This window comes from Syngnathus floridae, chromosome 19 (genome assembly GCF_059516105.1).
Source record: "Syngnathus floridae isolate MCC-2025c chromosome 19, RoL_Sflo_1.0, whole genome shotgun sequence".
Taxonomy (NCBI): domain Eukaryota; kingdom Metazoa; phylum Chordata; class Actinopteri; order Syngnathiformes; family Syngnathidae; genus Syngnathus; species Syngnathus floridae.
The window spans coordinates 7,475,083-7,501,173 of record NC_142431.1 but is presented as its reverse complement, the minus strand read 5'-3'; the positions used below and the strand labels follow the sequence as shown (position 1 = coordinate 7,501,173).

Sequence of the window (26,091 nt, the reverse complement as noted above, 5' to 3'; positions counted from 1 at the left end):
CTTATCCCCCTGAGCCCCCTCCGGGGCGTTGCCCCTGGCCCCCTGCGGCCCCCAATGGGGGCCTGTGGGCCCTGCAGCCCCCAATAGGGGCCTGTGACCCCTGCAGCCCCCAATGGGGGCCTGTGGCCTAGAGATGCACCAATCCAACTTTTTCAGTTTCGATACCGATACCGACGCCGTGGCTTTGCGTATCGGTCGATACCCGATACCGATCCGATATTATGGTTGACTTAACAAGCTACATACCTCTACATGTGGAACAGAAAAGACTAAAGGCAATGGCATCAGGCATGACTACACAGTTATTTCCTAAGACAAAATGTAACAAGATAAAGCAGATTAATGCAATGAACTATTTATTTGTGACAAAAATACTTGCGCGATGGCAAATTGTACCGTGGCTCCAGGTGCTCAAGTAAACGTCGGAAGCCCTCGTTTTCAACAACACTCATCGGTTGTCCATCCAAAACCATGAATTCCAGCACTGTTTCAGTAATTCTCATAGCTTTTGAGCTATTGCCTGGGAATTTCTCCCGTCTTTGCAGCGCATCTGCTAACGTTAACTGCTGTGTAGGTCCACCTCCCGCTCCCTTTGATCTGCTCAACTGCTGGAACTCCCGGTGCTCGGTTGCGTGGTGTTTCTGGAGATGCTTAATTACATTGGTAGTACTATAACTGGCAATACTACCGCCACCCCTGGCAACATTAGCTTTGCAGACATTACAAACTGCCGTCGAGCTAGTTGGCGTGTTCATTTTAAAGTATCTCCACACAGCTGACTCTTTCGTTCGCTCCATGTTTGCGTTTGTTTCGAAAACTCTCGTGGCATGCGGCACACGTGCTGCTGACGTATGACGTAGCCCACGTCCCAATAGGAAAGGATTAAGGAAAGGATCGGCTCACAGATCGGCTGCATTTTCCGATACCCGATCCATTTATTTTGTTGATATCAGGGCCGATATCCGATCCAGATATCTCTACTGTGGCCCCTGGCCCACTGCGGACCCCATTGGGGGGGGCCTGCGGCCCCTGGCCCCCTGCAGCAAGTGGGGGGGGGGGGGCTTTGGCCCCCCCAGTTGGGCATGCGGCCCCCAGACCCCGGCTACTTTTCAGTGTTTTTTTTCATTTGCTGTAATCATCCCTGAGACACAACAATTCCCATGTGGGCCAATTAGAGTTTATCGGGGCCATCTGTTTCCACGGAAACACTGTCATAAACTGAGTGCTTGAATGTTCTCAAAATCTTCATAGATGCCAAGCGTTATAATTTATTTGGATTGTAATGTTATCATATTTTTGAATGCATACCGTAATTTCCGGTGTATAAGCCGCACCGGTGTATAAGCTGCACCAGCTAAAATTTGGGGATATTTTAGTTTTTTTCTTACATAAGCCGCACCGGACTATAAGCCACACATGCGCACGAGTTTTTTTACAAAGAAAGACAGTACACAGAAAGCCTTTATGAAGTTTGAATAACATGCTTTAACATGTCTTTCTAAACATTGCCTGTGACGCAGCAGTAGTACCGCAGCAACACGGAAGTGTGCACGCGAGTTATTAACAAAGAAATACTGGACAAAGAAAGCTTTTTTAAAGTTTTAATAACATACCTTAACATTTCTATCCCAACAGTGCCTGTGACGCACACGGAAGTAACACAGCACTAATAGGGTTTGATTAAATAAAACGTATCGGTAAAAGTCACTGAGACGCGGCGGTAACACAGCAGCAACACGGTAGCACAGCACTCACAGGGCTAGTTAAAGTAAAAGTAAAAAAAAGAGCTTCATCGTCTTCATCTTCCTCCTGTGCACTGAAACCGTCGAAGTCTTCCTCCTCAATTTCCGATTGGAATAGCGTTAGATATCCTTCGCCACACACTTTCTCAGTATCTCTTTCGTCGTCGTTTTTATCCATTTCTTCTAGCATTTTCCATGATTAGGGTCTGTTCATGCTAATCTTATTCATGCACAAAGCGCTAAATAACATTAAACTAGCGAGCGACACGTAGACGGGACCACGAAATAAAGAAAAGGGTGCCGCAACACAATGTCATCAACATCGACTGCCTTTAGCTTAAAAGCGGCATCATATGCATTTCTTTTGTCCCCTATAATGACGGTTTTGTCCCCCATAATGACGGTTTGTGTATAAAAGCTTCCTTTCAGTAATGTCCGTCTTGACCGCGTTCTGCGTGATGCGCGAAATGTTGTAAACGCAAACTAGCACGTCTTCTTCGGCGCATTATCTCTTCTTCGCCTGTCTCGCTCTTGCTTCCTGCTAGTGAGCCCCCTGGAGGCCGGAGGCCGTAAAAATCCATAAGTACGCCGTGCCGTCATTTAAGCCTCAGGGTTCAAAGTAACCTTCTGAATAAAATGCATTAAAAGTTCACATTCATTACAACTTGTTTTTGGTGAGCAAAATGTCAGAAGAATTGAATTTGAATGCTGACTGATTGGGTTTTAATACAATGCAAATGGTCCAAACAGCGCCACTGCTTTGTGTAATCTCTGAGTCACATGGCAGAGTAAGAGAAAGGGTTTAGAGCACTGGTGTCAAACTCAAGGCCCGGGGGCCAGATACGGCCCGCCACATCATTCTATGTGGCCCACGAAGACAAATTGTGCATCAAATTCGTGTGTCATTACTAGAATTGCAAATTGTCTTCACTTTTAATATCTTTTTTTTTAAATATTTGACCAGTTTTTACTCGTCTGATTTGAAAATGAGTTATTTCTCAGTTTGTTTTGTAGCTTTTACTGTATATAATAGTGTTAAGAGTAAAAGTGATCAAGTCATCACAAAAATCCCGAAAAAAATCTTATATAAGCCGCACCTGACTATAAGCCGCAGGGTTCAAAATTTTGGAAAAAGTCGCGGCTTATACACCGGAAATTATAGTACTTGTTTTTCCCCTCTCAGTAAAATGTCACAGCTCTCCGACGAGATAGGCGAGTTCAACTTCATCCACCACCTTACCGGCTGGATCCCGGAAATCAGTCCAATAAAGTAAGTAAGTCTCACGTTTCAACGTTAATCTTACGAATTTGCAATAAATATGATTCTCCAACCTCCTCCCAGCTATGTGTGCCGAAGAAAAACGTGGGATTTCTTGCAAGGCAACATCCCGGCATTTGTGCACAAATGCTTGAAAGCGCATCAGAAGAAGCACCAGAGGAGGAGCTCTGAACACAGGAGCCATCACGACGTGGACAAAGGTCAGCTCACAAACGTAGAATTCGACATATGCCACCTTTGGGCGTGGCTTTGCTGATGAGACGGCTTTCTGTTTTCCTCAACTCATGTATTATGGAGCGCGAGAGGTGGGCTCGTCCTTGCGCGGCGAACTATAAATAAAGCAGCAGAGGGAGCAGCGGTCAGGCAAAGAGCTTGTCGCATAATGGCGACGTCAAGATAACAAGATAATTGTCTCAATATAATTTTATTATATTATATGGCTTGTATAATTTCATCCTAGCTACCTGTTTTATTGTAAAAGGGCAGCTGCTCCTTTCGTAGTATCCAATCCATATTAAATTTCTATAAATTGCAACACAGAAGCACTCCCATCATGGCTCTATATGGTCCTGTTAAATGGACAACCTATGTCCCCGAGCGAGTTCTTATCTTGGAATACACTTTGGGATGGTCCGATTGTAGATAACCTCGACACCGTTCGAATCGAGTGGCCGATCAAGATTAACTTGATTTAAGAAATGAAATTTTTTTTTTTTTAAATGACACTCTGAATTTACTATCGTTGATGTTTCTCAGACCAGACCAAATCGGTGGTTTGTGCCAGCTTCTATCCCAATCAGCTACACGATGATCCCTTTGTGTACACAAAACTGGTGCGTATTGTGCCGGGTTAGTTGCTGTGAATGAGTATGACCTGCTTGAAATGACACTTAATAAAAATTAAATATAAAAATTCAACTTAACATTCAACATTCATTGTATTTTTATTTAGTTCATTATTATTTATTATTATTTATTTGATTTTGATTTTTCATATTCTTTTTTTCAGCTGTAAAGCTGATTGTTGTAAAATGTATTTTATTTTTCATATATATATATATATATATTTTTTTTTTTTTTCCCTGTAAAGCTGACTGTTGTAAAATTCCAACTCGCAGGCCGATTCCTCTGAGGCTCTCCGTCGCTACAACCTGTGTTTGCGCCACAGCCACGTGGTTCTGTTGACCCAAACCCGAACGTGCCCGTTGGACTTACCGCACCAGCCTCCGCCTGAGCCACGGTGGAAACTGGTCCGCAAGAAACCCGAGAAGCCCGTTATCACCGATGAGCCGAAAAGTAAGCAGAAGAGAACGAGAATACCATTTTGTGAAATTCTGTGAGGGGGGCATAGGTCACGGATAAATACGAGCGGAGAGCAAAGCAAATTCTAAATCAGCATGAGAGGTTATACGGCGTTGGAAGATAGCCACAATATTTCACTAGTGAGATGAGTGGCTCGCTTGTCTGAAACGAGATAAAGAGTGGGCGTTCTGTCTGTTTTGTGTTCCCCCCTTATCACAGTCATTCCTTTGTCCAAACCTGAAGAGTTCATCGGCATCGCCAGCCCCTTCATTGAGCAGCGTGTCAAGAGCCCTCCGAGCCTCTCCGCTGAATGGTGCGTGCATGTGTGTGTGTGCTCTGACATATTTTCAAAGGATGAATCATATCTGCCATCTTATACATTTCACCAGCGTTGTAGACAAAGATGTGACGCGTGGCTCATCAGTAGACGACACAGTCCATTCCCGCAAACGTCTCGGCGTATGATGCGCTTGCCGCACGATGTACACTCTCATGATACGCGATTGTTATGTCAGGGCTGACAAATGGAGCGTCCCAAAGAAGGAGCCCTACACGCCCCCTCTGGAGTCCATCCCCGAGGGAGCGGAGAACGAAGGCCGCGAGCCCGTCAACCCCTACACGCCCGAAAACGAGGTTAACAGTGAAATCCTCGTCGAGGAGGTGGAGGTACTTGTGATTGCGCCATTTTTTATTTATTTTTTATGCCTTGAATATCAACGGCGGGGTATCGGCAGTTTCGACTATAGCAATTTTTTAAATTGTATCATTTTGAGGCCTCACAAGTCAGTTCTTGCCCTCGCTTCCACGCACAGCTCATCACGTAGGCGTTCTGTGTCAGTGCCAACAAGACAGCCATCACCCGGTCTCAAAGTCACTTCTGTCGTCCCCCCCAGCCAGGGCACAAGTGACCGAGGGGCACATCTGCACCAAAGACGGAGCCAGCAATAGACGGGAGACCGAGGCGGGCGGTAACACCACAATAAAGAGAGCGTGGGAATCACAAAGGCAGCGCTACGGCTAATGAAAAGCAAAGCGAATGAAAAATAGGGAGAAGCCGCCGAGTAGGAAATCGAGATGTGGAATTACGTATCGTGCAGATGGAAAGGGGGAAAAAAAGGAAAAGCAGTGCAATTAGAGGGTGAGCCTTCAGTGTCTATCTCTCCTGGGAAGGAGGGGGGCTTATTATTACCTATCACTCTCAGCCTACAGAGGAATAGCCGAGATGAATCGCCCTCTTGTGTAACTGGGACCAGTTATAGCGAGGTTACACCAGGGCTACACATGGGCACAAGCTGTCGTTCAGTGTGTGTGTGTGCGCACGTGACGGATCATGCATCCGTTGTCGGTGATGTGAGAAGGTGTTTTTTGCCTCTTTGACCCCCCCACCCTCCTGGTTCTGTTAACTCTCGCCAAAAATTCAACATCTGTGCTGAGGACCCACCCCCCCTTGTCAGGATTAAAAACAGAAAAAGATGGTGGTGTCACATGACGTTGCTAATACCCCCCCTGAACACCACCCAATGGTTCTTTCGGTCTATGTTTAATGTGCTTTCAAGAATTAGGCCCCTTATGCAAGCAAGCACGCCGCCTTAACCTCGACTATTCTCGGAATGCGGTTAATCACCGAAGGTTTTCCGCGCTATTTTGTTTACTTGGAGGTCCAATCCAAATAGGTAAAGTTTTTACTTTGCTTTACTATTTCATTCAAGAATCGGAAAACATCAGTGGAGAGAACTATAACTTATCAAGAAAGTCACTCGGGGAGAAGAGACTTAACTCTGCTGGCTTTGTCAAATAAAGCACCAGGAAGTCTGGGATTATAGAGATAGTCTCTCTCCCAGTTTTTGGTCCAGGATGGTGATTTGGTCACAAAAAATAGCTTTCTAATCAGAAGGCAGCAGATTAAAAAAAAAAAAAATAACCCTCAGGAGTCTTTCATGTGAGCTCTGTCATGTAAGACAAGCGGTCTGTATTGACCAACATTCTGCTTTCATTTCATACTTGCTGACTTTTGCATCGAAGCATGTTTGGGAGAGTGTGCCTCTTAATCACAAGGCTCATTTTCTGTCCACACACATACACACACACTTAGGCAAATTAGGCAAATAAGCGGTGACTCACATGTGAGCTTTCCGCTTTTTGTTGCCAAGGAAGTTTTCGTCAAGAGCTCCTCCTCCTATGTTAAGTTTTTTTTTTTTTTTGACACATTGCTTTCCTCAATGACTAAATAGAATGAAATGAATGTTTATACCTCATGAGTGCCTGTCTTGGCCACCAAGAGGCAGTAATCAAACTAGTTCTACTTCCGCTGTAAATAACTGTCCGTTATTTTTTATAGAGATTTTTTTTTTTTAGAAATATTTTTCATAAATAATGTATGCATTTGAGAATTATGTCATCTACATGAGTTGCTCCACCGTTTGTATTTAAATAGCCATTAGTTAAATGTTCTTGTTAATGGTGTTTCCCAAGCTTGCCAATTCTCAAGGCAACATTGTTTGGTTGTTTTAAATATACTACTTGTAATCGTCTTTGTTTTATGTTTACTTTTACAATGAACAAACTGTGAGTGGCATTAGACAAAAAAAATGGTCACTTTCTTGTCAAAGTTCTTTTTATTGTGATGCGACACCGTCTGCCCGCTGAGACACAATATGATGGAATTTGCTAATGACTCATTAGGAAAATTGAATCAATTGTCAAGCAAATGAACATGAAATCGGAGTAGTTCAGTAAGCCCCCCCCCTCCCCCCCAACCGGATGTAATTAACATGCTAAACAACAACATAATAACTCTTCATCTGTTAGTGACAGTCAGAGTAAATTAGCAACGCTATTCCCCTAGTGGTGTTGTGGCGCAGCAGCAAGGGAGGAGCAGCCCTTGTCACATTAAAGCCCGTCTGCTGTCCCGCGGTGATCATCGGGGACGGCGCACCGCCACAGCTGTCACCGAGTCACCAGAGATGTCTGTGGCACGACGCGTCTCCGGGCTGCGCTCCTCCATGCTTTTTTACAACTCAACTGCTCACTCCTTTTCTCTTTCTCTCTCTCTATGTGTCCCTTCAGGTTCCCGCCGAGGACAAGAAGAAGGACGACGATGCCGTGTCCATTGGTAAACGCTGCCACTTTGCAATTTAAAAGAGAATGATTAACACCAGGGCTGTGGACTCGGTCGGATTTTTGCACCGAGTCCGAGTCCGGCCTCTTGACCACCGAGTCCGAGTCAGTGTCCGAGTCCGAGTTCGAGTCAGAGTCCGGCTGTCCATTTTTTCTGTTAATTCGTGTGACTGCTTAGTCTTTATTCAAGGCTAATTTAGATCAAAATCAAAATAATGATATAAGCTGGGTGACATAATCATCCTTGACATTGGTACATAATGTAAACATTAGCCTAAGTGCAACTCAACGTGGCCGCATTGATTGTAAGCAGGGCTGTGGACAGTATTCCTACGCGCATTCTCAGCAGCATGATGAAAATAAAATTGAACGTATTTTTTTTTTATTGTCGGACTCGGTGGACTCGGTCAAAATCAGCACCGAGTCCGAGTCCGGCAAAAATGACCGAGACCGACCGAGTCCCCGAGTCCGAGTCCACAGCCCTGATTTAACACAATGTCAACTCTGGCCATCATAACTAATTTATTACTTGAGCAATATCCATCCATCCATCCATCTTCTTCCGCTTATCCGGGGTCGGGTCGCGGGGGCAGCAGCTTTAGGAGGGACTCCCAGACTTCCCTCTCCCCAGCCACTTCATCCAGCTCATCCCGGGGGATCCCAAGGCGTTCCCAGGCCAGCTGAGAGACATAGTCTCTCCAGCGCGTCCTGGGTCGTCCCCGGGGTCTCCTACCGGTGGGACATGCCCGGAACACCTCCCCAGGGAGGCGTCCAGGAGGCATCCTGATAAGATGCCCGAGGCACCTCATCTGGCTCCTCTCAACGTGGAGGAGTAGCGACTCTACTCCGAGTCTCTCCCGGATGACCGAGCTTCTCACCCTATCTCTAAGGGAGAGCCCGGACATCCTGCGGAGAAAACTCATTTCGGCCGCTTGTATCCGAGATCTCGTTCTTTCGGTCACGACCCATAGCTCGTGACCATAGGTGAGGGTAGGAGCGTAAATCGACCGGTAAATTGAGAGCTTTGCCTTTTGGCTCAGCTCTCTCTTCACCACAACGGACCGGTACAGGGTCCGCATTACTGCCGACGCTGCACCGATCCGCCTGTCGATCTCACGCTCCATCCTCCCCTCACTCGTGAACAAGACTCCAAGATACTTGAACTCCTCCACTTGGGGCAGGATCTCATCCCCGATCCGGAGAGGGCATTCCACCCTTTTCCGATCGAGGACCATGGACTCGGATTTGGAGGAGCTGACCCTCATCCCGACGGCTTCACACTCGGCTGCGAATTGTTCCAGCGAGAGCTGGAGATCACGGCCTGAAGAAGCCAACAGCACCACGTCATCTGCAAAAAGCAGAGACGCGATGCTGAGGTCCCCAAACCGGACCCCCTCAATGCCTCGGCTGCGCCTAGAAATTCTGTCCATAAAAATTATGAACAGAATCGGTGACAAAGGGCAGCCTTGGCGGAGTCCAACCCTCACTGGGAACGAATCCGTCTTACTGCCGGAAATGCGGACCAGACTCTGGCATCGGTGATACAGGGACCGAACCGCCCTTATCAGTTGGCTCGGCACCCCGTACTCGCGAAGCACCCTCCACAGAACCTCCCGAGGGACACGGTCGAACGCCTTCTCCAAGTCCACAAAACACATGTGGACTGGTTGGGCGAACTCCCATGCACCCTCGAGGATCCTGCCGAGGGTGTAGAGCTGGTCCACTGTTCCACGGCCAGGACGAAAGCCACACTGCTCCTCCTGAATCCGAGGTTCGACCTCCCGACGGACCCTCCTCTCCAGCACCCCTGAATAGACCTTACCAGGGAGGCTGAGGAGTGTGATTCCCCTGTAATTGGAACACACCCTCCGGTCCCCCTTCTTAAAGAGGGGAACCACCACCCCAGTCTGCCAATCCAGAGGCACTGTCCCCGATGTCCACGCAACGTTGTAGAGACGTGTCAGCCATGACAGCCCCACAACATCCAGAGCCTTTAAGAACTCCGGGCGGATCTCATCCACCCCCGGGGCCTTGCCACCGAGGAGTTTTTTGACTACCTCAGTGACTTCGACCCCAGAGATTGGAGAATCCGCCTCAGAGTCTCCAGGCCCTGCTTCCTCAATGGAAGGCGTGTAGGTGGAATTGAGGAGGTCTTCGAAGTACTCTCCCCACCGACTCACGACGTCCCGAGTCGAGGTCAACAGCACGCCATCCCCACTGTAAACAGTGTTGACGTTGCACTGCTTCCCCCTCCTGAGACGCCGGATGGTGGACCAGAATTTCCTCGAAGCCGTCCGAAAGTCATTCTCCATGGCCTCACCGAACTCCTCCCACGCCCGGGTTTTTGCCTCAGCAACCGCCGAAGCCGCGTTCCGCTTGGCCATCCGGTACCTGTCAGCTGCCTCCGGAGTCCCGCAGGCCAAAACGGCCCGATAGGACTCCTTCTTCAGCTTGACGGCATCCCTTACCGCCGGTGTCCACCAGCGGGTTCGGGGATTGCCGCCACGACAGGCACCAACGACCTTACGGCCACAGCAATAATAAAAAAAAAACACAAGAACACTTTTTATTGTATTAATTTTATTTTTCATTTTTTTATTTTTAGTAGTACGAGTCTAATTGCACATCCGCAACAGTAGGTGGCAGTAGCGATCACACTTTAATTTCAGGCAAATTAATGCACAAACAGCTCTCTACATTTCCTACAGTAAATAAAGTTTCCAGGTAAATGTTGTTTTAATTTAAAAAAAAAAAAAAAAAGGTACAGAGAGTTTCCTGGCTCTGCGTCATCTCTTGGAAAGCTAACAAAGTTTTCAACTCGCCCACTTTTCGCTGCGTCCATCTTCCTCTGCACGCCTCCTTCAGTCGGCCGAGACACTTACAAGAAGACAGTGCCTTTAGACAGCTGGGCAGTTTTTCCCTCTGCCCTCGTTCAGTTGCTAAGTAACACCTGAACGGGCGACCGTTCCTCAAGCGTCAGCGACTGTGTTGCCCTTGTGTTGTATGTGCGCGGCGCTCACTGGATTGGGTGTGCGCCTATGTCTGAAGGACTCGAACTCCAGATGCCTTGAGTAAAATCTTAAGTGGGCGAGTGGGAGTAAGGACGCCATTACGTGGGAGTCGGGCCAATTCCGCTCAGTCCGTTTAAGATAGCGGTTTGATGATAACTGGCTTGGGGGAAAGTGTTGTGCTGTCTGAGTCTTCACAGGCTACGTGACATTAAAATCCTGTTCCTGTGCAAGGATGCTGTAAATTGTTGCAAATAGTTTCTCTACTAACTGGGTGTCATCTTGGAAAAGAAACGGAGGCATAAACATTTTTCTTGCCAATAAGAAATGAATACTATGTAAATAAAATTGGATTTAATCACTTTTCAGAACCGCCGAGTGTAGTAAAACAGCCTGTCGTCAAACCCATCCTACCAGAGGCCTGGGTGGAATTGGAGGATTTTCCGAAATGTTTCTGGTAACACACATTCATTCTAAAACCTTTTAATGGGATTTTTGAGATTTTTTTTCCCCCCTTCTAGTCGCTTGTTGGTGTTCCACAACCCCGAAATGTACCCACACCATGCCCAGAAGTCTCTTCTTAAGGTACAAACCTTTTTGAGTGGCGGATTATGATCCATCCAACCAATTATTCACGCCTGTGGATAATTGGTTGTCTATGTTTTTATTTGTGGGACGAGGATGGAGGATTTTGATTAAAACGTTTCATGGCAAATTGGCAGTGTAAACTTTTAGAACCCTCAGGCCACGCAATGAAAGCTAATATTGAAGCTTGTCCTCGATTGCCTTAGTTATTTGTACACCCTCAAGATGTTTGGCTGTGGACGAGCGTTTGCATATCAGCTCGGATAGGGACGATTCTGCTTGTCATTCCAAACACGTCCACGTCTCCCGCCTCCCTTGTCGTCTCCTTTATCACCGTTGTTGCTGCTCTTCTGTTCTCCTGGTATTTTTTTTTTTTTGCTTTGTCTTGTCTATCTCGCCTGACTTACTCCACTCTCCTAGCCTCTTTTCCATTCAGCCGAGCCTCTATCAGTTGATCCATCATCCCCTCCCTGTGGCTTCCAGTGCTTCTTTTCTCCTCCTTGTCTGCCATCTTGCTGATAAGTTGCCCCCGTGTGTGTGTGTGTGTGTGTCTCAGTGTTCATATGCGCGAGGGACTTACTACTTGTGTGTGGACAGCCTGCATCCCTCCGAGTTCCTCATCAGTTTTTCTGGCCTGCTTCGCTGGGGAGAAATAGACAGCGGTAAGAAGTCACATGTGCATGTAACCCACATCCAAATATATATTACGAAGGTCACGTGATCTGCAGATGGATTCACAGTGGCGCCTTGAGATATGAGAAAGCTGCCTTGGGTTTTTTGAAATGCATTCCATGGCTTGAAAGAGTTAATATTAGCGCCGTACTGATGAGCAGAGAAGAGTTTAGACATTAAATTTTTTGTTCAATGTCAAAAGATGAGCGCAGAATAAATTAGCAATCTCAAGGCACCACTGTGGTATATGTATAGCAAGTATAATAACGTGAATGTTATCCCGTACATCTGTGCTGACGCCGCCCTTTTTGACCCTCTCAGCCAATGACGATTCATCAACTCCCTGCCCCGCCCTTCTCCAGGCCGCCCCGTTCCACTGGAAGAGCAGACAGTGTCAGCAGCCCATCGTCACCATCGAGACCAACTGCACAAAATCCACCGTGCTTAACTTGCCCGAGGGGTAGGGACATAGTCTGTGTTAAAAATTCAGGACTTGTCTCCATTTTCGCAAATCGTCTTTCCCTTCATCCGGCTTCATCTCAATTTTGGATGCCGTCTATTCTATACGGCGCCTGCCGGTGCTCGTCCGTCGCGTTAGTATGCGATGGCTGAATTATGTAAAGCTAATGGAGCCGTGGAAATAGAGTTCCACTTTTCCTCAGGTCTGACCAGACCGTGAACTCTGCTCGGCGCTTAAGAGAACGCACCAGACTGCTGCTTCTTCGACTGGGACAATCTCCGTGTCACTATAAACATGTTTCAAATCACTTTGTAACCTCCAAAGTGTAACACGTTCCATGCAAGGGGGGTAAAAAAAAAATTTGGAAAAAAAAATCACCATTGCATGTTTGCTCTCTCACCTTCAGGCGCCATGTTTTGTCCTTTCACACGTACGCAGAGCTGGGCTACAATGTGCATCTGTTTAGCAAAACACCTTTCTCCTTTGGGGAGGAGGATGACATTATGTGGCTCTGCACCAAGGTGAATCACGCAAGCTCACTTTCATCACCGCTTGAGCATATTTTTGGAATATTTTTTTAATAGCTATATACTAGCAATCAAAACATTTCCATAATATGTGGTAACTAGATATGTATAAAACCATTTTTTCTTCTTTCCATAGGAAAGTGTCCGTTTTAAGGAGAGAGCTAAGGCCATCATGTGTGCCCTGACCAGAGTGGTGGCTTCCTTTCATGACCACCAGCATGGGCAAAATCCTGAAATCAGACACAGCCTGGAGGAAGCTTGCAGTCCCAAACAAATCCCGCTGGAAAACTGGCACGTACAAAAGGTGAAATTATTTTTTTTTTTTTTTTAATTTCTACATTGGTGCTAAAATAAAACGTCTCCTCTCGTGTGTGTGCGGTGGGGCCCTCAGGTTTTCAGCCTGGCTGTCTATCATATGCTGTGTGATGCCCTGGGCAGGGAAATGACCCCGCAGGAGCGCTTTGCGGTTTTGGCCCTCACTGCCGACCCTTCACTGTTAGCTAGGACGCGTAGGCCGCACTCCCCTGCATGTAACGTGTAATTTCTGTGTGGACATTGTTGCATACATTATTACAAATATTACCAAATGAAACAATAGTTTTTGTTGCTCTTCCAAAAGCGTGTCAAGAATCAAAGCCTCCGGAAACGTGGATTGACAGGCAGCCAACAGAGGAAGAGGTCAAGGCAGCCATTGTGCTGCAAGCTGCGTTCAGGGGACTTTTGGCGCGAGAGGTCTACAGATCCTCCAAAGCAGGTACACGCTGCTTTTATTTGATATAATATTTGAAAGGTCAAATATTATGCTTGAAGAAGGAGAGTGGGCTAGTTTATCGTTGGGAATGTGAAGAGGCAGCAGCACATCTGTCTTTATGAGGGGAGAGTCCGACGCGCTGTCCAAACGCATAAAAGCACGCGCTAGGCACCGACTGCTTCTTCTGGTTACAATTTGATCCAGGCCCGTGTCACGTATCGAGCCTCTGAGCAGAGGATGACACTGCCACTCTTTCTAATACCTTCTGACAGAGCGCGGCTCGCTACCATGCTAATACATACACACGAGGCAGCGCATGCTAGCAGTGGTTCTGGGCGGGCTGAAGGCTAGGCTATACTTTCGTGTTCCCATATAGGGTCCTCCAAACATGGCTGCCACTAAAATTGAAAACTGATTAATTAAGGGAAGCAGTCAGCCTCTTCTGCAGCAGAACAATTCTTTCTTAGTTTATGTTCACGCTATGTTCCCTCGGGTGATAAATATGATAAAAGTCAAAGTCAGAGTCTTCATCTCTCTGTGGCTCGCCTCGACCCCAATGTATCACTTTCAGAGAGGGGGAGGCCGTTAGAAAAAAGTAGCTGGCTTGCTAAATCGTGAGACAAAACTATGTGACACCTGTGCACGTGCAAGACAAGTTGACGCCATTGCGATGGTCTTGCGTGGAAATGCAGTAAGAACGTTCCCCTCCCCCCAGCCCCCGACCCCCGCCCGGCGAGGCAAAATAGGCTTTTTGCTCGAAAGTAGGTCAACCCCAATAAATGTTTCATGTATTGGCAACGTGCATTGTCTTTCATCTTTAATCGTGCTCCTCCTGTCGTGCAGGCACCAAGGAGAGCATCTGCGCGTCTGCTGTGCTTTCCGACATGTGGGTAAAGGTGGAATGCGACGTTGACAAACACGCCACCTCCCTTCTCCGGTAAATGAAGGTTACTCTTGTCAGGGGTTTTTTTTCCCAGTCGTTCACATCTTAGACTTTATGCCTTCAAACCAGCGGCAAAAATGCTACAGCGCCGCTCTGTACAATACGCGCTCTATATTTGATATCCTTTCATCCCTTTGAGCTCCCCGCGCTCTGCCACACGCCCGAAATTGGCTCTCTCTCCCGGTTGCGGCGGCCAGGCAGGGAGCATTTTTTTTTTTTTTTTCCCACATTGTGTTCCATCTTTTATCCCAGCGGTACCATCTGCTGTTTATCCATACGTGGTTCCAACGCAGCTCACGGCGTCTGCCGTATGACCCACCGCCTGGGGAAGTACGTTTTTTTGCACTAGCGTTAAAGGCCTGTGGACATTGTGCTCCCCCCCTCCCTCGGGAAAAAAATAGAATTAGTATTAAAGCTTTTTTTAGTCAAGCTGTCAATGACACGGGCAATAATAATTTGTTCCGCTGCTTAGGTACATGTTTGAGCTGTTTGATAGGAAAAGCCCAATCTACCCGTGTCAGCTGGATGAATGGACTAAAGTAGTCTTCACGGACTACTCTGTAAACCTCCTGGACAAAGCCAACTCCTGGATCTTGGTCTTTAGGTCGGACATCTTTTGTCATCGTGACTGTTCTTTTTCCATCTCCCTTGTAAATTTGACTGGCTTCTTTCTCCGCGTCGTATGCGTGTGAAGAGAGGTGTTCTTTTTCACGAAGGAGACGCTGCTGTTCACAAAGGTCGACAGTCCGGTCCCGTATTCTCGGCTGCACATCATCAATAACGACACCGGAGAAGATCTAAGCAAGCTCTTCACAAAAGTCCCGCCCCATCTTTATCAACCCAATGAGGTTTGAGCGGCGTGTTTTAGGTTTATTGTGAAATTGTGATCTGACAAGCTCATGTCATATAACAAATTGAATTTTTTTTTTCTGCAGCTGGGTTACACGTTTGTCGCCGAGGTTCTCACGCCTGACTTGCCACCCGCCAACGCCAAGTGGACGATGCGCTTCATTACCACCCGAGAGCCTCTCCCAAAATTGCCTCGTGCGCCTCCGCTCGAAACGTTTGCTGTGCAGGAATTCCAGGATTACTACATTCCCAACATTTATAATATTATATGTGGGTAAGACCAACAAACACTCACAGTATTCCTCTTGTAAATCTAACATGGTAAAAATAACGGCTGACGGCAATTGTGTTTTTTTCTTTTTTTTTCTTTTCTTGCAGTTACACGGTGAAGGTGACCGTGCCTCTCGTCGGCACCGTTCACTTTCAGACATCCAGCCGTTACGTCAAGATACGTCTGTCAATCATGGAGCAAGAGACGGTCGTGGCCAGCGCCATCGGCCAAGGCCACGTCATCATTCCCGTCGCCAACTTCCTGCCCAATGAAGAGAGGGAGGAGGTGGAGGAGGAGGAGGAGGAGGAGGAGGAGGAGGAGGAAGAGGAGGAGGAGCCTTCAGGTTTGGGACCGTATGGGAATCAGTGTGTTCAAATTTCTTTTTTTTTTCAACAGTCGATGTTTTTATACTTGTATGAAGGGGTTCAGTTAATGATTATTTTAACGATTATGAATTTTAAATATGATTTTTAAACCATGTCTTATACAATGACTTGGAAGTCAACTGGATCAGATTTAGTTCCACTTTTTTTAAGGTTCCATTGTATTGTCCTTAGAATGAACCACACTCCACCAAGGAGAAACTTTTTCCTCTCTTTAATTTGCTTTCCACTTCCCGCTGCAATAACAGGGCTCGACGTTTGTCTTTTTATTTTCCTCCGACTCAGGCCTTTGCTCTGCTCGTTACAGCTCCCAATGGCGCGGTAGAGGAGAACCAGCACGCGGCCCAGGAGGAAGAGATCAAAGCGTTAGACAGCCAGGACGAAGACAAGGAGACCAGTACGTCGGGGAAATCGGACTGCGAAGATGACCACTTGCCGCCGCCCATCAAGCCGCCGGTAACGCCGACTGCGTGGATTCGCCAGTTGCTCTGTTGCTACTGTCTGACTTAGCAGCACTTTAACTATTAAACGCCCGAGATGTTTTTTTTTTAATTAAACACCACCGAGCAATCACGCAGAGGCGCTAATGAAGAATGACCAATAGTGTGGACGGTAATGAGGTGGATCATGTCGAATCCCGTGAAGCATCAGCAGGCGGGAGTAAACGCATATTGATTTGTCCTTACGTTCAATTCCAGCCGGCGTTATGTGATTAAGGCCACAGGAGACATTTTGATCCTAGGTATTGGCAAATTGAGTTTGAGCCGTTTAAATCTTTTTTTTTTTTTTTTTAATGTATGACAGGATTACAGGTATTTGCTGAGGGCAGAGGTGCTGTATCACAGCTGGAATTTGGATGAGTCCCAGTTGGCCTTCGCTAATCTGCTCAGTTTCAAAGAAACCCAAGGTACCCAAAGTAAAAATTTTCATATTTATTCATGTGCATCACAGTGACGTCCGGTGAGGGTTGGGGTTGGTGAGGCACTGACTCAGAGTCAGATTTACAAACGTACTGTATGACGCTAAGGCACTGACTCGCAAGTCAGATTTACAAGCATACATGGTTGTTTTCCCATTCTTGATTAAATTTAATAACATTTTAAACACACCACTGTACATTTAAACACACCACTGCAGTATTCTTACCTTTACTTGTAAATGAAGTCTTTTTTAGAGTACCAATCCTTTTGAAACAAACGTTTTGTAGTCCGTCCCGGGAGGCCCGTAATTTGAATTAATCCTCGCAAATCTGGCGTTGGTCTTCCCTTACTTATGATTTCTTGCTTTGACTGAAAGTCAAGTTTTGAAAAATCTTTGAGATTATATCCTCGATTCTCAGGGAAAACAAAGCCAAATAGCAACGCGTTAGCACCGAATGTTGTTGGTTGTTTTTATTTTCTTTTTTTTCTTCTTAATTTACTCCCGCATTTACTCGTGTCGTGAACTATTAGCCGCCGGCTCACTATCGCCCCATCTTTGACGCAAAAGTACTGGCTGCCTCAAGGCCCGTATTTTCCCGCTGACTGCAAGCACGCGCCATTTGCACGCGCTCAGTACAGTGTGTGAGTGGTGCACACTCTGACACGCACGCCCTGAGAGGCACTACCTGTCACTGCCTCAGCCTCCATGATGCTCGTCTCCCGTTGTTATTTGAAGAAAAAATACAGCTATTTTGACTATGAAAATGATCCAAATGTATAGGAAACACACCAAAATTGCATTAAAAGCGTAGACTACAGGACAGATATTATATTATGTTATATTATACTATTCATTTTCTAACAACTTATGGTGACAGCTGAGGAAACCATGTTTAGCCCTTTACCCCCCCTGGTGGCAAGATGAGGCACTGCCTCTCCTATGAGTGCATGTGCCTGGTGCATCATATAAATAAACAGAACCTGGCTGATCAGTATGAACCGGGTACACTGCATTGTCCATTCGGTATGAGCAATACAATAAATGAATTTAAAATCACGCCCGCGTCGGCGGACTTAATTATCCTTTTACATTAGCAAAACTTTCAGAATTCTCGAGTGATGAATTAATTTTAGCAGGCCAGGTGAGCGTCGGTGCACAAGAGGCACTTACATCCTTTGCAATTTGCACAAGGTGCGCGTGACAGCAATCATCCTTGTCTTGATGACTCGCTACTAGCTCTATATGAATCTTGTAGTCCAGCGACCGCACGAGCCTCCTATAGTTCACCACCAGGCTTGAGCAAGTGGGTCAATGGGAAATAAGTTTGCTCTTCTTGTGCCCTGGGAAATATCTCAGCAGGAAAGTGAATTAATTTCACCCAGTTATGTCACGTCTCAACGGCGAGGCTGTGCCCTTGATCATGCTCCCTCTATATGCTACATGGTTAGCTCACGCCACGCCGCACTTTGAGCATCCCCCAAATAGTGGCGCGTGCATGTTTAATGCGCGCCTGCCCGCAAGCCCCAGTAAAATCCTGCTTTTAAACTCTCGCTGCTCAGCACACAACCCCATTTTGTTTTCATTAACGGGGTTTGTGCACCTGTGCATGATAACAGACTTTATCGTATATGGCTTTTATTATCACAAAATAGCACGGTGATGAATTTCCAAATGGCTTCAATGAGAGCAACTTGGTGGTCGGGCTAAATGATGGATTGTTGTGGGGAGGGAGTCTTTTTTTCTTTTGTTCCTCTCGGCGTCCATTTTAGTTGGGAAGTGCAACAGTGCCATCTAGCACACAAGTGCGTACGCGGCACAGTCCCCAAGGATTTTTGTTTTTCATTTTAGGTGGGGAATGAGGTTTTACAATATTTTGACACCACCCAAAGTTGAGTGACGAGGCAGATGAGCTAACTGCCTTGCTGCCTATCCTAGCCATAAAACTTGGATGAAATATTTTCACATTTGAATATGTCTTGAGCTGCGATACAAGTTTAAAGAAAAGCTAGTCACGGAATTCTAAAGTTAAAATAAAATAGAATAAAACCAGTCAACGCTTTTGAAGACGCCTGACAGACATGGAATGTTACAGAGCAATAGTGACACCTAGTGGTAATTTTGGGTAAATCAGCTGAGGAAATTGAATGCGACAATGAATCTCTCTGTTTGCAAAATGCAGTGTTCTTTCCGGAGGAATTGACGGAATCGGTCTCCGCCACATCGGGCAGCGATGAACCGAGCACTGACGCAGCCAAAGTCAACCGGAAAGGCGAAGATGACAAAAGGAACAGCAGCTCCTCATCTGTCTCCAAGGAAGAAATGGTAATACAGTTTATCACAGATGCCAACATTGCAACATAAAGACAATAATTTGTACAAATATTCTACTGCAGGGATTTTTTTTTCTATCTTCAAGCTGAAATCAATATGGAGATATGGCATTAAACTGTGTTTCTCCATCCATCCATCCATCCATCCATCCATCCATCCATCCATCCATCCATCCATCCATCCATCCATCCATCCATCCATCCATCCATCCATCTTCTTCCGCTTATCCGGGGTCGGGTCGCGGGGGCAGCAGCTTTAGGAGGGACTCCCAGACTTCCCTCTCCCCAGCCACTTCATCCAGCTCATCCCGGGGGATCCCAAGGCGTTCCCAGGCCAGCTGAAAGACATAGTCTCTCCAGCGCGTCCTGGGTCGTCCCCGGGGTCTCCTACCGGTGGGACATGCCCGGAACACCTCCCCAGGGAGGCGTCCAGGAGGCATTCTGATAAGATGCCCGAGCCACCTCATCTGGCTCCTCTCAACGTGGAGGAGTAGCGACTCTACTCCGAGTCTCTCCCGGATGACAGAGCTTCTCACCCCATCTCTAAGGGAGAGCCCGGACATCCTGCGGAGAAAACTCATTTCGGCCGCTTGTATCCGGAATAAAAATTATGAACAGAATCGGTGACAAAGGGCAGCCTTGGCGGAGTCCAACCCTCACTGGGAACGAATCCGACTTACTGCCGGAAATGCGGGCCAGACTCTGGCATCGGTGATACAGGGACCGAACCGCCTTTATCAGTTGGCTCGGCACCCCGTACTCCCGAAGCACCCTCCACAGAACCTCCCGAGGGACACGGTCGAACGCCTTCTCCAAGTCCACAAAACACATGTGGACTGGTTGGGCGAACTCCCATGCACCCTCGAGGATCCCGCCGAGGGTGTAGAGCTGGTCCACTGTTCCACGGCCAGGACGAAAGCCACTCTGCTCCTCCTGAATCCGAGGTTCGACCTCCCGACGGACCCTCCTCTCCAGCACCCCTGAATAGACCTTACCAGGGAGGCTGAGGAGTGTGATTCCCCTGTAATTGGAACACACCCTCCGGTCCCCCTTCTTAAAGAGGGGAACCACCACCCCAGTCTGCCAATCCAGAGGCACTGTCCCCGATGTCCACGCAACGTTGTAGAGGCGTGTCAGCCATGACAGCCCCACAACATCCAGAGCCTTTAAGAACTCCGGGCGGATCTCATCCACCCCCGGGGCCTTGCCACCGAGGAGTTTTTTAACTACCTCAGTGACTTCGACCCCAGAGATTGGAGAATCCGCCTCAGAGTCTCCAGGCCCTGCTTCCTCAATGGAAGGCGTATAGGTGGAATTGAGGAGGTCTTCGAAGTATTCTCCCCACCGACTCACGACGTCCCGAGTCGAGGTCAGCAGCATGCCATCCCCACTGTAAACAGTGTTGACGTTGCACTGCTTCCCCCTCCTGAGACGCCGGATGGTGGACCAGAATTTCCTCAAAGCCGTCCGAAAGTCATTCTCCATGGCCTCACCAAACTCCTCCCACGCCCGGGTTTTTCCCTCAGCAACCGCCGAAGCCGCGTTCCGCTTGGCCATCCGGTACCTGTCAGCTGCCTCCGGAGTCCCGCAGGCCAAAACGGCCCAATAGGACTCCTTCTTCAGCTTGACGGCATCCCTTACCGCCGGTGTCCACCAGCGGGTTCGGGGATTGCCGCCACGACAGGCACCAACGACCTTACGGCCACAGCTCCGGTCGGCCGCCTCAACAATGGAGGCGCGGAACATGGTCCACTCAGACTCAATGTCCCCCGCCTCCCCCGGGACGTGGGAAAAGCTCTGCCGGAGGTGGGAGTTGAAGCTCTTCCTGACAGGAGATTCTGCCAGACGTTCCCAGCAGACCCTCACAGAGCGTTTGGGTCTGCCAGGTCGTACTGGCATCTTCCCCCACCATCGGAGCCAACCCACCACCAGGTGGTGATCAGTTGACAGCTCCGCCCCTCTCTTCACCCGACCCCTTCGGCCCCTCCCACAGGTGGTGAGCCCATGGGAAGGGGGACCCACGTTTCCTTTTCGGGCTATGCCCGGCCGGGCCCCATGGGCGAAGGCCCGGCCACCAGACGCTCGCCTTCGAGCCCCGCCTCCAGGCCTGGCTCCAGAGAGAGGCCCCGGTGACCCGCGTCCGGGCGAGGGAAAACGAAGTCCATTTATTTCAATCGTCATAAGGGGCTTCTGTGAGCCGTGCTTTGTCTGGCCCCTCACCTCGGACCCGTTTGCCATGGGTGACCCTACCAGGGGCATGAAGCCCCCGACAACATGGCTCCTAGGATCATAGGGGCACGCAAACCCCTCCACCACGATAAGGTGACGACTCACGGAGGGGACTGTGTTTCTCCATTTCAGTTTTTATATTATACGGTTGTTGCGGTGGCTTTAGAGTGCCTCAAGTAGCGCAAGTGTGTGCATGTCACATAATTGTCTAAATCTTACTTTGAAACCTTCAACTGCGCGACCTTAAGGAGAGACAAATAAAATGTTAATTGACCTATCAAGCTAGTCTCAGACAGAGACACTACAAAATAAACGTGGTTTTATTTGTGGATGCGGATTTTCACCTGTTATGGCTAGGACACGTCCCTCGCAATAAACACAGAATGTTTGCTATGCGTCTTAATCATGAGCGCAATCAAATTTGAAAGGCAGATTTTTTGTTTTTTTTCCAACGTGCCGGCTCTCCGCAGCGCATTTCCATTTGAATGTTTTCTTTCATTAGCGGCACAGCGTCGTTGGAAGATGCCCATGTCATGATCTGCGAATAAATTAACTGAACAATGACATATAATATTCAGGCAGCGCTGCATTGTGGAAGAAAAAAAAAATCAAAATCCAGGCAGGGTTTCTCATTGAAAGAGACAGACTCATCGTGTGTTTACAGCGCGGTGACCTTCAGATGTGTTTGCGCCGGTGTGTTTTCTTTGTTTTGTGCAGTGTCTCGACTTGAGCAAGGCCAACTACACACTACATGTGGCGGTCGACAAGAGCCAAGCTGAGAGCATCGTGGTGAAGAAGGATGTTGAGCGAATAGAGCAAATCAAGGCTATTAAAAGAGCCTGGGAGGCGGCTGAACCGGGCCGCGCTGCCAAGGTAACAGAGTGGCTGCCTGTGTCGGGAAGGGAGGCAAAAGTATGGGGACGCGCCACTTTTGTTCACCCTTACAGTGCATCTTGGTTTTTGGTTTTGTTGACAGGACAGTTGGCTTGTGGTCACGGTTGCGAAATATTTGGAACTATAAATTGCCGAGAGATACTGGATAATTGTGGGAAAAAAATTATAACTACATTGATAAAAAAATATTTCTGACACATGACACCACGGTATAGTGCCACCTACTGGCGAGGAAGACTCTGGTATCGGCAGGTTTCGTGAGTACCTGATACCTTGAAATAAAACCGGTATTGCCCCACTTCAAGTACTCACCCCTAGTCTGAATGTTTCCAATCAATTTTGCATCCCAATACTTTTGTCTGTATGTCGTGTTACTCTCTCATTGTGTGTCATGATCTTTGTGTTGTCCAAGGCGTGGCAGCTACGTCTCAAGTGGCTTAGTCAATTCTACTTCACCCAAGATGGTGATGATCCCGCTCCAGAGCCGGCCACCACCGAATCGGGTAGGTGGCGACGTCCACACACTTGAAGCGCTTCATCTTGCACTCCTTCTAATATTTGTTCCCCACAAGATGACGACGGCGGCGGCGGCTTCAGTCCTACTCCGCCCGATGCTCCCAGTATACCAATTGAAGAACTCCTAAGCATCGTTGTTCCTCCGTTAGACTGCACACCGTTCATCAGGTGTGGGTCCCTCTGCTAAAGAATCTTTAGAGCGCCTTGTTGTCAGCCCCAAGTGTGCGCACTTGCAGAGAAAACTTTGTACACAAGCCGTTACAAATTCCCCAAAATATATTTGCACACATACAGTATAATTCTTCGCGCCCGTCCGTATCTAAAGTGCCAAGTCAGCGAAGGGCCTCCATCCCAGCGGCCGTGCGCTTTTGTCTCGCATGTCATCAGCTCTGCCATTCGCCACCTCGCCTTCCCTCGCACAGGCCATCCCCCCCGGCCGTGACAAATGAGCCGGTATTTGGGTCTCTTAATCAAAAAGCTATTTTAGGACCCCCGTTGAGCTCATCGCGCCAGTGAGATGTGCCCTCTCTTGTCACCCCCCCCTCGTGTGTGTGTGTGTGTGCGTGCGTGTGCGCGCAGCTGTTAATGGCTCCTGACAGTGTGGGCTGCAAAATGGTTGAAAGGCCGTCTCACAACACACACAGTCCGCTGTAATAGGCTGTACTGGCCAATGCTCATTAAGTCTTACTTCAGTGGCACAGCTACTGGCTTCCCCTCATCACTAACTCCAGAAAACGGCAAACGCTTTGTTGTTTCCCCTCCATCTCCGTTTGCACCTTCGATGGCCACTTTTCCTCTTTCCTTTAACTCCAAACTTTTTGCTAACTGCCTCCATTTCTGGCTCTGCTCGTTCCCCTCCGCTTATCGCACACGGACAGACACGGGGAAATACACTGCTGTTTTACAGCGGCATTACAATGAAGCCTTAAAGCGGGAAGACTCGCACCAATGTCGTTTTTTGGATTTATGGCCAGGCGTGCGAGATAAAACTCGGATTGTCAGGTCGCCCTGCACATTTTCTACATCTGCCGCCACGGTTCCATTCAGACGGCATACACGTGCGTATTTTTTTGGTAAACGGCCAACTTGCGAGATGTTAACAAGTTTCGTGTGTAATTAAAACAGAAGGAAAAACGATACCCCGATCCTGTTGGACCCTGAACTCGAGGAGAGCCAGCGGAGGGAGCGCTTAGAACGCATCCAGGCTTACCAGATGGAGCGCGACCTGCTAATGGAGGAGCGTGAACGCACGGCCGCCACCAGGAGGGAACGCATGCAAAGCATCCTGACGCAATATGAAGACCAGCAGGTCACCTCGCCGTCGTTCTCATGCACGTCGACGACCGCCGATTGAGCCCCCATGAAAACATCTCTCATCAAAACTGTCTGTTTCCAGACGGCGATGGTGCAGGAGCAACAGAAATTCCATGACATACGCACGCAGCAGAATCAAAAATCCTCAGACACTCGCAAATGGCTTAATAATCGCATAAACAGGAGAGAAGATAAAATCACGGCGGATGAAGCCTAACAGGCCGCGAAACAAAATCTCACTTGGCCTTATGCGAGGCGTTTTTTTTTTTTTTTTCTTTTTCGAGCGAGGCAGCCGCAAAGTGCCAAATAATACAACTTCAGGACCTCAGCATGACTTTGAGAATACAAAAAGAGTTTTGTACTGTCAGTGGAAACGGGGACAAAAATCCTTCTGGCTGTGAAAATGACACTTCCAACCAATGTGCAATTGTTTCAGTCTCTTGCACAAATGTAAAACAAGCTGGATAAATGGACTTACTGTACTTGGCAGTTGTTCACTTTTTGCCGGCTCATTCCAGATTTTTAAATTATGTAACAAATATAATTTGTGAAGTTTTCTTTCGACGATTTCACAAAAGAGAAAAGAAAAAAAAAGTGCTAAGCAGAACTGGCGTACTGAAATGCATGTCTATGGTTATTACAGTCAATAAAAAAAAGAATTTTTGAAATAAAGTAAAAATGAAAATGCTTTTAAAGAGGCAACTGAAACTACGGCCAAATTTTGGTTTGTCAACAAACAAAGGAAGGTCAACCAGATGTTTCCGAATTGTAGTTTACTTTACGACACGATACTATATATCACTGGTTCTCAAACTTTTTTCAGTGATGTACCCTTTAAAATATTTTTTCAGCCAAGTACCCCCTGACCAGCGCAGCACATTTCTGGTCGAAAAGAAAGAGGTACAGGATTGTCCCATCAGTGTTTAATTTATTAAAGTTAAACAACTTGTAGCAATGTACCTGACAGACACATTTATGTTTCAAACATTGCATATAGAAACAAAAATGATAAACAGTAAACAGTGACCACCAAGAAGGCATAAACCCTTTCAAAACTCAAATACTGTATGGAGAACACTGCTAATTTATATGAATCTTTCTTGTAATAATCTCTTGCAAGGAAATAAAAATATACATAACTAAAGATGTGTTCACAAAAATAAATTAACTTAATTATGAATAAATAATATCTTCTTTACAACATAAATTGATAACTTAATAATAAATAAAGATTTGCTCATAAAAAATAATCCACTTTACCTCTTTTGGGATAAAAAAACTTTTTTCTCTTAAAATTGAATTGTTGCATTGAACATTTGATTTTGATTTGACAAGCATTGAACAGTCTTGAAGCTTGAATGAGTCTTTTGCACTCGTACTACATTTTAGTGAGAAACATGGGCTTGTACCTCACTTTGTCATCCTTGGTGGCAGGGAGGCAACTGCTGTGATCAAGTTCTTCTACAGGCTCAGTCTGTTTCTTTGCTTTGTTTTGATCACAGTCATTGCAGAGAAGGAGGTCTCACATAAATAGGTGGAGCCAAAGGGCAGCAGCTGCTCCAAAGCTTTCTGTCCCAGCTCAGGGTGCTCCTGCCTCACACACACCCAAAACTGTGTGAGAGTGGATGCGCCAAACTTCATCTGCAGGCCACGGTTAGATGCCACTTCCAGTTTTTTTCTGGTGAGTGACAGGAAGCTTGCTTCTCTTTGCTTCAGACAAGAGAAATGGGTTTCTCACCCAATCCAGCTGTGCAGATTTCTCCTCCATGTCAGCAAAGTAGCAATGAAAGCCATTTATCAAGTTAGCCAAATGTCCCACTATGACTAACTTCACTGAAGCTGTCTCCACATCTTCATTGGAAAGAAAAGCATCCACCTGATGAAAGCAGGTGAAATCCTCCTGACCACATGCCCTTTTCCACAGCTCTGTTTTCTTCAGGAAACCACCCACCTTGTCATACAGGTTCAGGATGCTGGTGTCCTTGCCCTGCAGAGACA

The 26,091-nt window shown here is 47.2% G+C and overlaps 1 protein-coding gene across 4 annotated transcripts in view; it reads left to right on the top strand.

The window, feature by feature from the left end:
- adgb (androglobin) overlaps nucleotides 1-24,520 on the top strand; it is a 28,528-nt gene extending 4,008 nt beyond the window's left edge. For 2 of the 4 annotated variants that reach the window (XM_088362358.1, XM_088362357.1), the window contains exons 8-35: nucleotides 2,926-3,012; nucleotides 3,085-3,221; nucleotides 3,778-3,854; nucleotides 4,140-4,317; nucleotides 4,543-4,636; nucleotides 4,839-4,989; nucleotides 7,390-7,435; nucleotides 10,818-10,905; nucleotides 10,970-11,033; nucleotides 11,590-11,695; nucleotides 12,027-12,165; nucleotides 12,572-12,686; nucleotides 12,829-12,996; nucleotides 13,084-13,222; nucleotides 13,312-13,446; nucleotides 14,287-14,380; nucleotides 14,859-14,990; nucleotides 15,081-15,234; nucleotides 15,322-15,509; nucleotides 15,614-15,849; nucleotides 16,197-16,345; nucleotides 16,694-16,796; nucleotides 18,990-19,132; nucleotides 22,087-22,242; nucleotides 22,676-22,766; nucleotides 22,836-22,947; nucleotides 23,905-24,088; nucleotides 24,176-24,520. In XM_088362358.1, coding sequence (XP_088218484.1) covers nucleotides 2,926-3,012; nucleotides 3,085-3,221; nucleotides 3,778-3,854; nucleotides 4,140-4,317; nucleotides 4,543-4,636; nucleotides 4,839-4,989; nucleotides 7,390-7,435; nucleotides 10,818-10,905; nucleotides 10,970-11,033; nucleotides 11,590-11,695; nucleotides 12,027-12,165; nucleotides 12,572-12,686; nucleotides 12,829-12,996; nucleotides 13,084-13,222; nucleotides 13,312-13,446; nucleotides 14,287-14,380; nucleotides 14,859-14,990; nucleotides 15,081-15,234; nucleotides 15,322-15,509; nucleotides 15,614-15,849; nucleotides 16,197-16,345; nucleotides 16,694-16,796; nucleotides 18,990-19,132; nucleotides 22,087-22,242; nucleotides 22,676-22,766; nucleotides 22,836-22,947; nucleotides 23,905-24,088; nucleotides 24,176-24,310 — 3,601 coding nt within the window. In that variant the 3' untranslated portion in view covers nucleotides 24,311-24,520. Of the gene's footprint in view, nucleotides 1-2,925; nucleotides 3,013-3,084; nucleotides 3,222-3,777; nucleotides 3,855-4,139; nucleotides 4,318-4,542; nucleotides 4,637-4,838; nucleotides 4,990-7,389; nucleotides 7,436-10,817; nucleotides 10,906-10,969; nucleotides 11,034-11,589; nucleotides 11,696-12,026; nucleotides 12,166-12,571; nucleotides 12,687-12,828; nucleotides 12,997-13,083; nucleotides 13,223-13,311; nucleotides 13,447-14,286; nucleotides 14,381-14,858; nucleotides 14,991-15,080; nucleotides 15,235-15,321; nucleotides 15,510-15,613; nucleotides 15,850-16,196; nucleotides 16,346-16,693; nucleotides 16,797-18,989; nucleotides 19,133-22,086; nucleotides 22,640-22,675; nucleotides 22,767-22,835; nucleotides 22,948-23,904; nucleotides 24,089-24,175 lie in introns of those variants that run through there. The other 2 variants (XR_015854444.1, XM_088362359.1) reach the window with 2 other exon arrangements.
- The last annotated feature ends 1,571 nt before the right edge of the window (nucleotides 24,521-26,091 follow it).